Here is a 14973-nt window from a genome sequence, read left to right as displayed (position 1 = left end):
AGGTTGTTGGAAAGAGGCACCAGAAGAAGGCTGAAGCGACATCAGGAGGTGGTAGGAGAGAGACCTCTAGAGATGGATGGAGAGAGACCGCAGAAGGTGGCAGGATGGAAACATCAGAAGGTGGGATAGGTGAGACTTACGATAGCGAGAGATATCAAGAAGTGTCAGTGAGTAGACCTTAGGAGTTGGCTAGGGCATAATATCAGGAGGCAGTTGGCAAGCAGGAGAGAACACACAGAATTGTAAGGTGGTAGCTAACAAGATCAGGAAGAAATGGGAGAGCATGCAGAGCAAAAGGTAGTGGGATGTGGGTGAGACATCAGATCAACAGGGATTTAAGCCACATTTAAGGAGAAATAAAAACATAGTGTGGCACTGAGGAGAAATAGGTGTGAACAGTAAAGAAGTCCTTCTGAGGGTTGAAATCAGGACCCAAGAAAAGGTAGGTCTTAAGTGCCACTTAAGAACTTTGCGTACCTGGTGTGTGGAATCTCAGCTGTCTTCATCAACAACTCATAGCAGAAACACAGCAAACATGTCAGAACCTGCAGATAGGATCTGGGAAGCTCGTATCCCATGACCAAGAGACGCCAAGCCTGAGGACTTCCCGAGAAAGAAATTCAGGAACTGTGAGTGATGAAGAAGGGTCCCGAACTCCTCAACAGACAGTCTTTACATTTTATGTTTGAAATTGCTCCAACGGCGGAATTTTTGCAATAATAAAACAATACCCACTGGAGACAGCCATACATGAGTTTTTTAAACACCTGTTTGGCATACCTTGCCAAATTATCCTCTTTATTTTCTTTTCCCAAACATTGCAAAATATTGCATGTGATTTATTGTCTTTATTGCACAATAATTTTCTTCAACAAATGATTGTATTTTGTACTTGGCAGAACCCTGGTGGTTACTGGGAAACATGTGTATGCTTTTTTGGCTAATTTCCATCAAATAAAGATGTTGGATTAAAAAGATAATTATTTATGAATTTACGTTTTAAGAATAATAATAATAATAATTTGGCACTTATATAGCGCTACGAACCCTCAGGTATCTGAGCGCTGCTTATTATTACCCACAGTGTGTGGTGTATGATAATATTACAGATGCTGCCCAAGAACCACACTGAGTGTACACACTGTTGTTCTGTATACCAAGCAGCGTTTTAGTACTTGAGCTTTGATCTGACCTGCAGCATGGGTTCTCTTTGTCAGCATCCCCGGTCTTTTGTTCCATTTCAAAGCATCACTTAGAATTGTCCCCACTTTGCCAGCATGATCTTTCTTCAGTTTTGACCCCGCATTCTTTTACACCTAACAGTTGCATGACGTTCCAAAATGCACCCATGACCCTATGTTGCATCTAACAACTCGCCCAATTGTGATCAATTGTAAGGCTTCTTCTCGGTTGTCCACAATCACTCCCAACTTTATTGTTGTCTGAGCAGTCTAATACTGATGTTAGGTGATGCAGAAGTCTCTCTGTTGCATCAAAAAATAGTCTGGTAGAAGTTCATCTCCTCACAAACCTGCAGTTGGTGACATCCTTGCTGAAATAATTAAAGCATTGCTAAGCGCTACAGTATTGTTGATCTCTTTTAAAGGGAGTCAGTATAGCACACGCTTTGTTCGACTCTAGGATTTGCAACCTTTGGACTGCAACTACCATCAGTCTTAGGCAGAATTGTCAATGGTGCAGGACTGCTGGAGTTGCACTCCAAAACATCAGGAGAGTCACATGTTGGAGACCCCGATATAAACGTTCATCCTTGTTTTCCTTTCGTTTTACAAATGTGTGTATGGAAAAAGAAACCGACATGATCGGAACAGCAAGGAGCGTGGATTGCTTTGTTACAGTGCAATGCAATGCTTACTGCTGTAGGAGCTTGCACTGTGGCATGTGGGTATGGGCTCATGTTTTCCATGTTTCTCTGACTTTGGTAGTGAAGTGGTGTAAGAATTTACCTGCAGTGTTTAGAAGCAGTGCGGCTCTTACCCCACCAATCCTTTTTTATGATTTTGCCTTGTTACAAATTTATTTCGGTGCCTTAGTTTGATGTTTTCAACCTATAAATAAAAACAATACAATTACTAGTTTCAGGGTGCAGTACTGTATTTGGTAGTAGTGGGCCACGTACTTGCTCTTACCTTCTTTCGCAATGATGACTAATAAAGGTAAGTGTGGCCCATCCCTGAAATCAACGTGGTGCTGACTGCACAGAACCAAGCTGACCAGAGGGACAGTAAGTCCCGGGGAAAGCGTGAGGCAAAACCCTAGAGACGGCCTATGTGTGCTTTCAGCATCCAGCAGATTCAGGGCAGAATCAGGAGGACTGGAAACCATGATGGCGATGAAGCCGCATTCATCTGACGGAAGGGGGAGGCAAAGGCAGGATGCAGCACTGGGACAAGAAGACATATCAGGTAAGAAGGAAAGCAGCAAGGACCAGGAACAGCAGGGAGAGAAACAAGAAGCACAGCAGGACAACACGGATCACAGCATCAGGAAGCCTTGCAGCGCAAGGAGCGGTGGGAGGAACCCTGATACAAGCGGCAAGGCACTGAGGACGCACTGGGAACCCCTCCATCTTGGCATGGGTCCATGCAGCACCACAATATTGGAAGGGGCAATGCACGGCAGCCACGACATGGCACGACTTGCCAGGACTGGCACAGGGTGCCCAGTAGGGTGCAACAGTATATACGCTTGTTTAAACTTGGAGCAGCATTTGCCATTGTCACTTGGTCGGCTGAGAGAATCTGTGCACAGACTTGCTAGTTTTAAGATAAACTCTACATGTTGCAAAATGCCCAGATTGGTTGAAATAATCTGTCCGGGGTAACAACAGCACAAGTTCGATCTGCTTACCAACCAATGTCATTTTTAGATTTTAGGTAACATAATAATAGTTTAGTTTTAGTTATTTGTAACTTTATATTCCAATGGTACCAGGTATACATTATCTGTATCTAGGCACAGGGAAGAAAGTAGTAAGAAACATCCACCATACACAAGTTAAAAACCAAAGGAGCGAGTTGTAGAAAAAGGTAAATCTTGAGTTTTTACAGACAATTGCCAAGGAGTTCAGTAAGCAAAGTTATGCCAGTTGATTATTCCAGAGACAAGGGCCCTAAACAGAGAGGCATCAATCTCCTCTGGTAGAGGAACATGTTTGCAGAATACGTAGCAAATGCTGATTGGTGGATTAGAAATGGTAAAATGTCAAACATGGTTTGAGTTAGAATCAGTGCTACTTGTGTGCTACGGAATAATTTTACGATGCACGTACAGCATTCCAGCAAGTTAAAAATGTACAGAAGAAGGAGCAAATATTGTTTTTGGTTAGGTCTGACACATATTAGATCCTCATACATAGCAACACAGAAAGAACAAGCAAATGTATTATTGTTGCCAATGCAGAGGTTATAGATAGGGCAATATTATAGTCCCTGTGTTTAGTTATTGTAGGTAAAGGTAGGGGCCGATGTGTGGTGGGTAGAAAGAGTTGAGGACGGTGGAGTCAGAAAGGGGCTGTGGTAAGAGCAAGGTCAGTGTGTTAGCAGTGCAGAGGTACTGCCATTTTGAAAGTTGAGGCCTAAGAACACAATGAACAGAATACAATGCAGGCCCTGATGTGGAGCCGTGGTTCTGTGTAGTTAGTTTGAAAAATTAATCCACTTTCCCATGCCCCAGGAGAGAGGCCGAGGTTAGAGACACCCGAGCTACACATATAAATGCTAATTGTATCCTGCTGTGGGAACTGAATATGGTGGAATGGAATGTCAGCTGGTAGGGATGAGCCTTTTGAAGGATGAATTCATGAGAACAGGGCGCACAGGTTTGTCATGCCAAGAGGCCAAGCAGAGATGCATGAGCACTGCTGCCCTTCCCAAGACCGGTCATCACAAATTAATTAGACAATGTTCAGGCCAGACTCACTCTGCAGTGTACACGCTGGATCTTCTTATCTCCTCAGACCTCCCCTGCTTTATCCCCCTCACCACTCCTCTCTCCTGGAGTGTTCACTTTCTCCTTTCCTCCCATCTCTCCCTCTTAACCCCTCAGGCCAAGCCAACTCCAGCACTGCCACCTACCTTCTCGGTCATCTGAGCGATCAAGTGGGTGTCAGTTGAGGTTTTTGCCGCCACTTTCTCTCCCCCTCCTCCTCCTCTGGCTGACCCACATCCTGACACAGCCATTTCCATGCTGCACTCTTCTATCTCTTGATGTTCTTGACCCTGTCATGAGGATCCGCTGGAAGCCCAAAGCCAAGTGTAACTCCTGGTTTGACTCTGATCTTGTCACCCTTAAACGCAATTGCAGGGTGTCCCAGAGGAAATCGCTAGCTTCTTGCTCATCCCTTGACAAACTGGCCTGCGGCCTGCTCCAAAGGCAATACCAGCTCTCTGTCCGCACTAAGAAGAGAGCCCACATCCAAGCCCGCATCTCTGCGGCATCTAACAACTCACCCAAACTCTTTAAAATCTGCAAGGAGCTGGCCAATCATGCTTCATTCTCTACCTCTTCTGTCCCCTCCCAGATCCTCTGCACAGCCCTACCTTCTCATTTCTTCGCTAAAACCAAGGACATCCTGACCACCCTCTCGTCATCTCATCCTCCTCCCTCTACTCTCTCCTCTACCTCCAGCCCCTCTGTTGCCACCTCTCCTTCCTCTTTCTCTGCCTTTCCTCTGTTGTCCTCATAGAAGGTTTGTAGACAAGTACGATCTATGAAAGTCTCGTCAAAACAGGTTCTTCCCTGTTCTTACAAAACAATCAAACGATCAAGGACCACATTGACACCCTTGCTCCTGCCTTGGCTGACTTCTGCAACCACTCCTTTGCCACTGGAGCTTTCACTTCCCCCCTGAAGCAGTCTCTTGTGCACCCTCTTCACTCAGCCGGCCCCTCCTGTCTGACTAACCATCACCCGATCTCCACCACTCCTTTCCTGGGCAAACTCATGGAAAAGCTGGCCATCTCCCAGCTTAATCTTCGCACTGAATCTGTTGGTTGTCTCCATGACCAGCAGTCTGGCTTCAGAGCATTCAGAAGCAAGGAAACTGCTCTCCTGAACATCTGTGAAGATCTGCTCTCTAACCTTGATTTTAATCTCCCCTCTGTTCTCATCTTACTCGATCTCTTTTCTGTCTTTGACACGGTCAACCATGCCATCCTGCTCAATCGTCTACATGATAACCTGGGTATCACCGATCAGGCCCTGGCATGGCAAACCTCACTCTTCTCTGACTGACCCTCCCAGGTCCAACTTGGGTCCTTCCTTTCCTGTATATTACTCTCTACCTGTGGTGTTCCCCAGGGGTCTAACCTGTCTCCCTGGCTGTACAACCAATACCTGGTGCCTATCGCCCACTGCATTGCCGCTCTGTGCTCCAACTTTCAGTGCTATGCGGATGACAGTCTGCTAATTTTTAGGCTCCCCATGCCACCTCTTCTCCTTCTCTCATCTCTGACTGTCTGATATCCAGGAGTGGTGTGCCTCCAAAGATTCTCCTCATCGGTACACCTTCAACCTCCTTTCCTGTCACTCTGTGGCTCTCTTCCTGGTCCCATCTGTGAGGCTAAGAACCTTGTGATCATCTTCGAGTCCACTCTCTCTTTTTTTCCTCACATCTGTGATGTCTCTAAGAAGTCAAACTACCAACTGCACCTACTTAGAGGTATTCTTCCTTTCCTCTTCTTTCCTCAGAAGCTCACAGTCTCTAGAGGTCTGGTTCTCTCTAGGCTGGACTACTGCAACAACCTCTTTCTAAATCTGCGTGCTTCTACTCTCCGCCCTCTGCAACTCATCCAGAACAGGACTGCAAGACTCGTCCTTGGCCTCAAGCCCAGGGATCTTATCTCTCCAGCACTGAAATCTCTGCATTGGCTGCCAGTGGCTGCAAGGATTAAGTTCAAGACCATCTGCATTGTCGTCCACAAGGCATTCTGGGGCCTGGGTCCTCAATATCTCAAACTATTTCTTCGTAAATACTTTCGTACTCAAGCTCTTCGCTCCTCTACCTCCAACTCCCTCAGGGTCAGACGCTTCTCCAAGCAACGAGTTGGTGGTAGATCTCTTTCTTTGGCTGGGGCCTCCCTCTGGAATAGCCTCCCTGCCTCTCTGAAAACTTGAGGAGAACCATCTCTGGTTCTGGAAGCCCCACAAGACCTTCTTCTTTGCTTCTGCCTTCTCTCTTCCTCTCCCCTGCTGATTTCCTATCTGATACTGCCCTGGTCACCTGTTAAACCTATGATTTTGGGCTCAGTTCCCTGCCCGTCCAGTTGTTCATTTGCACGACCTCCCACCAACCCTTGCACTTGGGACTGCATCTGTAACCCTACAGTCCCCCTACATGCACTTTTGGACACCGGCTGTCTGCACTTACCCTTGCACCTGCCACCTGCTGGCCGCACTTCTTGTTATTGTTTTTATCCCATGTACAGCACTGCTCTCTCCCCTTTCCCCTGGCACTTTTCTCCCCCCCCCGCACTTGCACAATCTCAATGTCACTTGGCCTAGTAAGATTGTTGTCTCTGTCCTCCCTCTGTTCCCCCTTCCTTGCCTCGTCATGCCTTGAATCTCTTGTGTATAGGTGCATTTCAAATGCCATATCATATCACAAAGATACACCACCAAAGAAAATAAATCCCTGAAACTGAGATTCAAAAGAGGTGCTCCAGTCATGTCATGACTGGGCACCTGGGGTCTGAAAGAGATAAGAGGGGAGCCGTGTCTGCAACATCCTGTGATTTGGGATAGGAGAAGCAGAGGTGATGCCAGTAAATTAAGTACAAGGTCGGGGAAGTAACTTGTGTGCACCATAGCATCGGGCATAATGATAAGGCTTATTGTTTAATCAAAGCAGAGATGGCCTTTCCAGTTTTTCCAAGTCACGTCTGGAATGGAGGGTTGTTCATCACATGGCAGTCCAGATTTATCGATATGTCAATAAATTTGATTAACCAATCCCAAACCTGGATCCGACAGTGACGATGTAGGGGAACATGTGTTAGGGGAGTGGGTTTAGATAGTGTGTGGCCAATCGGCCAGGGACTATAGGGGAACAGTTGAATGTTCTATAGGTGGTAGTTAATGAGGGTGGTACTGAAAACACTGTAACATATATAATAAAATTCTGTATTTTACCACTGTAAAGAATGTCATTCTGTGGAATGTGATGTGCTCTGTGTCTTTTCAGTTCTACTGGACTGATTGAGACTTTTTGCATTTAATAAACCTTGTTTTCCCTTGCAAAACAATGCAGTGATTTTTTGGCCTTTTGGATTAATTTTCTTGTACAGGTTTTCGGTCATTATTTCTTTACAATTGATGCATTTAAAGATCAAACATATTATGTTTTTTAAATATCCATTGGAAGACATAAAGAACGTCTGCCAGGCCAGACCGCGGTGAACTTAAGTAATTTGTAAACAAGCTTGACCTCTGCATTTTGAATAGTTTGGAGGTGGCTGAGCAGATCATTTGGCAAACCAGAGTACAAAGAGTTGGCATAATGAAGTTGGGAGTTCACCAAAGCACCAATCACCGGAGCATGAGTGGCATGTGGCAAAAATTGAAGATTACACCTTGGCATCCATAGACAATAGAAGGATAGATCTGGTGACCTCATTAACTTGGATAGTTAGTTGTATTTCCCGTTGCAAGATTACTCCTACAATTTGTATTTGGGGGACCCTGCAAGAAACCAATGAGGAAGTTGAAGTGCAGGTCCCAATCTTGACCGCCTGATACCTATATGAAAGAAATCTCAGAATTCAGCACAAGGAGGACCCTAAAATTCCTGCAAGAGCTGAAAGTCAGAGTAGAAGAATATTGTGGTCCACTGTGTCAAAAGAGCAAGGCAAATCCAGCATCATCAAGAGGGAAAAATAGCCCTGGTCTGAGAAGTGGAGAAGATCATCTCACACCAAGACCAGTCCAGTGTCAATCCCATATCACAGACGGAATCCCTATTGCAGCGGGTCAGGAAGCTGGTGGTTCTCATCAAAGGCACCTAGTTGAAGGTTCACCACCTTTTCGACAACGGGCCAGTAATTCTCAAGATCATCAAGACCCAGGGAGGTTGTTTTTAAAAGAGGTGTAATACAAGACGTTTTTATGCCCATGGGGACAGAGCCTTGGTTAAGAGACACATTTATAAACTTATTAACATGTTCAGTTTAAGTAGCAACGTGCATTTGAGCTATCAGGGTGGAAAATACATCCGCACTGGCACAGGTTGGTTTAAGCTTGTCTAATATATTGAATGCATCAAATTCAGATACATGGTTAAATACAAAAGCTGGCCCACATTGGGTCCCTTAACCTGCCGATAGTGGAGTAGAAAAGGTCTCCCTATGCTGTAGCTTTTCATAGATCTTGTAAATCTTTCCAAGAAACAAATCATTAAATGCATTGCTTAAATCGACTCATGGTATAAATGGGGCTAGTAAAATTCTTAACAATATAAAAGAGTTTAGCCAGCTTGTTGACAGCCAAGTTAATTTGACCATGAAGGCTTTCTTATTTCAGATTTGTATATCTCTCTTTGAGGTGGGAAGGAAGTAGCAGGGCATTTCTTGACCACTGAACAGTGGAAGAGGAGGAGCCTCGAGCAGTGGGCGAGTGAAGGTACTTAAGAAAAAAAAGCCTAACGGAGTGGTATCTCCAGGATACTGGAAATGTCCAAACAATGGTTAGATCTGAATTGATCAATAATCACAATGGTGTCTCTTTGTGATATTGTTTGGTAAACACATCTTTTTTTGGTAATTGAAACACTAGTACTATTCAAAACAATTATAGTAATTGGCCAAAACAAACACAAGGAAAACACAATGGAATACCAATGCTCTAATATCCACGCTCATACAAATCCCCATCACAGATGTCCATTTAAGCCACCTCAAAAAAACAAAAACTGTTTAAATTATGAATTCAATAGCCCCTTGGATAGATATGGTTTGAGTCCCAAAAGAGCATCATGACATACTGCACAAGAGACCAAAGACATTGTTCCCATCAACTACATTCCAAAAGGCCTATGACCCTTACCCTAAATGGGCAAGTACAGTACAGTCCTTGTTTGGATGTTAAAAAAAAAAAAAAAAAAAAACTCAAAACGTCCATCTAAACTGCATAGAAATCAGTTAAGAAGCTGTGTGTGCATGTGAAATCTTTTCACACATTACAAGGTTTCACATTTTCCCATCATTCATTGATCAGAATGCGGGTGGATTTCCAAAGTTGTGGTAAGGTGAATTTTGCAAAGAAAAGGCCTTTAGTGATCAATGCCATGTGCCTTTGTCAAGGTGCAGAACCACCGCCTAGGAAAAGGTCCAGCAAACAAACCTCAATTTCAAAGGGTAGTGTTATATTTGTCACACCCCTAACAATACTAATTATAATAGAAGCTTAATAGTAGCTCAGTTCAGTATTTCAATAGCTTAGGGCACCTCCAACACTGTGAAGAAATGAGACAGATTACCAACAGCCTCGCCAGCCCAACCCAATACCATCTTTCTAAAATGCTGGGTTTTTGCTTAGAGTGATACACCACCTTAATAGAAATGTAAAAGCCTATTCAGCATATTGTAAGCTAATGGAGGCTTGTGTTAACCTTTGCAAAATCATACCTCTATCACCTGGTAGGGATTTTATTAGATTCATGTGCCAGTCATGGGAGTATGATGGAAGAGGTTCCCCTGCATTTGAAAATAGGGATTTATAAAGTCTGCAGATCAACTCGAAGTAGGATGTGTGGAAGAACACAATCTTTTCGAAATCAGTAATTTGGCTAGGGGCCCCCTCCTTATTGGACTTGCACAAAGCCAAGTGACGAAGCTAGTAATACTGTGGGGATCCCTCCAGTCTCAGAGGGAAGGTTGCTTTGCCAGATTCAAAGGATCGTATTGCCCCTTAAAAAAGATGTGTGATAAGAATTCACAGACTCTTCTGTCCAATCACCAGAAGCAGAAGAAAATTCAGGTTCATGTTGCACCGGGGTAACAGGACAGGGAACGGGAATAAGCTAAGTCTCCATAAAATACCATCCCATATCTGCATAATATTCTGGAACCCCAGAACCTCATACACAGTCAATGATCTGCTTTTCTGCAGAAGCTATATCATATATAGGAAATACTTCCCAACCATATCTTCCTTGCCAATAAAGACTGTACAGCCAGTCCAAATGGCATTAGTGACAGTTGGCATGCCTGACAGGTGCCAAAGGAAAGGTATGAGCTTTCCTAAAGTACATCATTTTAAGCGACTTTTGCAGATTGGGGTTGAATACATGGAAAAAATTCCCTTTATGAATTGACTTCTCAAACCAAATTTAGAGAAGACAGCATTCAGAAAAAGCCAATTGATGCAGTCAAAACTGTCTCTGCACCGAGGACCAGTAGAGATGAAGGTGTGCATGTGTAATATCAATTATATTGATTTTGTTCCCAATGTTATCATTGGCCTGCCAAACCCACATGAAACCTATTAATTGTGGCATAATTGACTCCAGCATGTTCGCAAATATCTTTGCATAGATTCTTATGTCCATTTTTAGTACTGCTATAGGCCTGCATTAAGAACAACATGGGGCCCGTCCCATCTTTGGAATAAGTGACATCTTCGCCTCACCCATAGTAGCACACGGGTGTACTGCTGTTCCGGTGTATTTGAACTACTCATGTAGCAGACACAAAAGGAGTCTAAAAAAGGCCCTAGAGAAATCAGAGTTTTTTTTTTTAATGGCTAAAGACCTTCCAGAAGCTTGGCAACTTGAACTTCCTTTCTTGTACCATGAGTTCCAGTTGGGTACTCTTAATCCTATTAAGGCCAATGATGGTAGGTTTAAAGGTGTCCCTTCTCGCCCTAATTAAGAAGCGTGAACTAGGGTTTTACCTGAAGAAATTGATGATGCCTAAACCAATCTCTTTGCATAGTACTGTGTATTTCCACAAAGGCCGGTTAAGTTTGGGCATGTCTCAGTAGTAGTAGAACACAAAATATATAACACTGAACTGTGGAATGAATAGCTAATGGTACCAATGGCCAAATTCTGTGAATCCTGCACGAGATTATTATCTAAAAACATTTAATCCAGCCTGAAAAAGATTTGATGCAAATGTGAAAAAAGAGAATTCCCTTTCCCTAGAGTATAAATGTCTCTAAGAATGAACTAGGACAGCATCTCTCAGAGATGAAAAGCTCTTTGCAAAGGACTGCTTTTGACAACATTGAGAGCCCTAGAAATATCCCAGTTAGGTCAACAGCCAAATTAGAATCTTCTGCCAATATGATCATTCACTTGGCACAGGGGATCAGCTCTTTTAAAATGGAAGTCAACAATTAATTTTAAACTGAGGTAGGAGCATGAGCAGAGATTATGGTGGTTAAAATGCTATTACGTTTCCCAGCTACAAACATATATCTGCCATCCTTGTCACATTTGCTATCAAGGGACGTAGTTTGACATATATCACTCAGTAGAATCCCAACACGCCTCTTCTTTTCATTAGGTGAGGAGAAGAACTGTAGGGGATGAACCCTTGAGTGAATACTGATAGTATCCCTATCCATAAAATGGGTCTCTTCAGTGCAGGCCAAGTCATCCTCAGTGTCAGTAAGGACTGGGAGAGAAATATAAGCCCTTTGCATTGTACATTACAACCTTGCATTAGCTAATCATGTCCTGCAAGCTTGATTGATACGGAGAGCGATGGCGAAGGCGAGGGGTGAATAATCAAAACACCTGTACGTAATATGTAGTGAAACCCGACGCATATAGCTGTCAAATGGCATGGCCGTCATAGACTGGGAGTCTGTGAAAGTAGGCTACACCAGAAGTTTAAGGGCACCATAAGACAACTATGGTGCCAGTGCATCCATCCCAGTAGGTCCAGATGCTGAGAAGCTGTCAAGAGTATAAGGAAATATACCCACCAAATAACACATTACAAAGGTTATCATACTCATAAAAAATAAGAGCAAAATATTTTTAAGAAAGACTCAGTTATGTAATAGATCTGTATGGATTTAGTTACATAAAGTGTAGACATCAATCTCTGGAAAGCTCACTGGACCGAATTACATGCATTCAGTAATTCACAAAGCTATGAATCTCGCATAAAAAATGCACAGTTTAACAACCCAGCTAGCTCAACAGTTTTGAATAATTTTTGGCCCTGAATTCAATCGACCAGGGTGCACATGCAGGGACCAAGCCATGTAGTGAGCTTGGATGGCTGTAGATCACACCACAAAGTTTGGTTCCTAGATATGTTCAGTTGCCTTGGTTGGTTTCTTCTCCATCTTAGTTCTGGGTGCATGACATCTGCATCTTTAAGCAGGGTTAGGTTCAGCAGAGAGGCAGCTTCTTCCAAGGAGGCACATCTAATTTGTTTGCCCTCAGAGGGAAACACAAAGCCAAATGGAAAGGTCTAGAAATATTAACTGTTCAACTGTCTGAGTCTCTCAGTAACAGGTGTTAATGATTGTAAGATTGATGTTCCTAAAACAGTGAGGGATTTACCCTGCTAGGAGATTCAACCCATTTCTTGAATGGCACTTTCCTTGGTGCCATATGCATGAAACATAATCTTTATGTTGCAGGGTTGCATGATTTCAGAAATAAAAAGTGACTTCACACATGTTACCCCTGTCTGTGTCCTCCTCCCCGGAGCCCGAGGCCTCAGCTCAGTACTCCCAACACATGGACACCTGGAGACAGTGAGCTCTACAATGTCCTTCATTGCCCTCTGCATCGTTCTACCTTCCCGGGCTCTAGTCGCTCCTCCTCTTCCTCCCCTGTCCCTGGTGTTGAGTCCTTCCTCTTCCTCTTAAGGTGGCCCCTCATTTAAGGTGTCTTGCTCCTTTCCTCTGCAACAAAACAACCCCCAGATATTCAGTTACAAACCTTCAGTCCGATCAATTAAGCCACACACAAATTGAAAAACGCATGACTTTCCCTCTGATGCCTGTTTTGCAAATCTCCATGTGATTATTAGCAAATGAGTTGCTTGTTTTTTATCAACCAGTACTGATTGCATATGGATCACATCTCCCTGGAGCATTTGAATCAAATGATCTCCTTCTTAGAATCGCCTTCTTCAGGATTTTGCTGATTGGATCTCCTGCGTGATCAACAAGATAAGCTCATCTTCCAGTGAGTTTAAACTATCAAGAATATTAAAATGGAGTCCATTAAGTTTCGGCAACGCGTTTCGAGGTAAGTATCCTCTTCTTCAAATTGCCAGCAAGGACTCTTAGAAAGAAAAGGAAAAAACAATGGTATGTAATAATGTACTCAAAATAGTATATACAGTAATGCAATTTGATCATACAGTTTAACATGAATTAAATGCCAGTACAGCCTGGCAGTTTCTCGTTATTATAATGATAACTCATCTGTTGAATCTCAGGTATAATACTGAATCGAGGTTAAAGGCAACCGCCCAATATTAACTTAAAGTAGTGTAGTGGAAATCACATAAATTCATTACCCCATGGTGTTGGTAAATCAGTGCCTAAGCAGGTTAAGGACTAGTGTGCTTATATAAAATGAAGTCAATGAATCGTGAATAGGAGGAAGAAGTACTAAAAGGAAGGGATTAATACCGCCAAAATGAGTGCTGCTAGATGAGAACCGCAGTCTCAATCTCAAGTATGCCTAGTTTCAGTTTGAAGAGAGGAAGGGGGAATCAGAAAAAGTAATCAGAACAAGTAATGGTATGAAATATCCATAATTACCATAGATGCTGCGAAAAAGAAGTTGTGGTCTGCACACGCTTAATGTAGAATATCTAAATTGAACAATTACATCCAGGTAAAGGGATGATAGATACAGAAATGATCACATAAATGATTCCATGTGCCAACTCCAGGCTGAGGAGGTACATATAAACCATTTAGAATACTAGACTAGCGAATAGTAGATTTGCTAAATCCATATCTCTATGTTCAAACCAACCTAATTGACATCTGAAGACAAATATGGGGCATACATGCCTTGAAGAATTCCAGATACCTGAATCTGTATCTACGTAAGCACTTGCAGAGTCACAGTTGAATAGTAACTTCAATACCATCTAAAAGATATTGAGATAATGAATCACTAATGAGCGATAGTATCATGTGAAAAATTAAAAAAGGTAAAAGTGGTGAGAAGGTACTTACATATCAAAAAATAAAACACAGAGCGCGCTACGTTCAACGTGTGGAGAGCGAAGTCCCCGGGGGAAAAAGAGCTGTAACTATGTCTGGCGTGCTGTAATGGTAGATCTTAATCCAAATGATCTAGAATAGATAGATAAAGCATAGATGGGTGCCTGATAGTATGTAGATGATCCCTAGGCGGAGTAGGAGTAAAACGAGGAGTAGTGGCTAAGGTTCTTACTCTGCCCTCACACTGCTACAAACTAAGAGTGATCCCAATCATAAAGGGAAAACAGGCAAAGTTGTTAAGAGATATACCTCCTTTGCTTTTTGTGGTAAAGCTATACACATACGAGGGGAGTGTCAGTGATTTAGTGGCAGCCCAAACAGCAATAATAGATCAGCCCAAAATATAGGAATGTCCAGTCATGGTTCTATTAAATACTTTAAATAAACACAATCTGCAAAAATAATTAAATCGGAAAAAACTATTAAATAAACCACCTCTGAGGAAAGAACAGAGAATATGTACAGATAGCAAGGTGTAGGACTCTGAGTAATGAATCAGGGGTCGAAGGCAAGTACAAACCACAATGTTTGTAAAAAGGATATTAAAATATTTTATTATATGTTTATAACAATTAAGTTTTACATATTTTGTCAATGCATCACATAAATATATCTTTCTAAAATATACATCACTTAGATGTTTCTTTCTAAAATACACATCACATAATCATCATACATTTAATAGTATAAAATGTCTTTCGAGAGATCTTTTAAAATTGCTAAAATCATCACATAAAATTTCAT

At 42.7% G+C, this 14973-nt stretch overlaps 1 protein-coding gene across 2 annotated transcripts in view; it reads right to left on the bottom strand.

Annotated features, from left to right (window-relative positions):
• Positions 1 to 14973, bottom strand: part of LOC138566786 (cytochrome P450 2F2-like) — a 376524-nt gene that overhangs the window by 56318 nt on the left and 305233 nt on the right. The window contains exon 9 of one of the 2 annotated variants that reach the window (XM_069644439.1): positions 12056 to 13270. The exons of the other annotated variant lie outside the window; for it this stretch is intronic. Coding sequence (XP_069500540.1) covers positions 13251 to 13270 — 20 coding nt within the window. The 3' untranslated portion in view covers positions 12056 to 13250. Of the gene's footprint in view, positions 1 to 12055; positions 13271 to 14973 lie in introns of those variants that run through there. 2 annotated transcript variants of the gene reach the window in all.

The sequence above is a fragment of the Ambystoma mexicanum genome, chromosome 2p (assembly GCF_040938575.1).
Source record: "Ambystoma mexicanum isolate Mex_15411 chromosome 2p, UKY_AmexF1_1, whole genome shotgun sequence".
NCBI classification, from domain to species: domain Eukaryota; kingdom Metazoa; phylum Chordata; class Amphibia; order Caudata; family Ambystomatidae; genus Ambystoma; species Ambystoma mexicanum.
The sequence above is the reverse complement of the archived record's forward strand: the minus strand, read 5'-3'. Positions and strand labels throughout refer to the sequence as shown.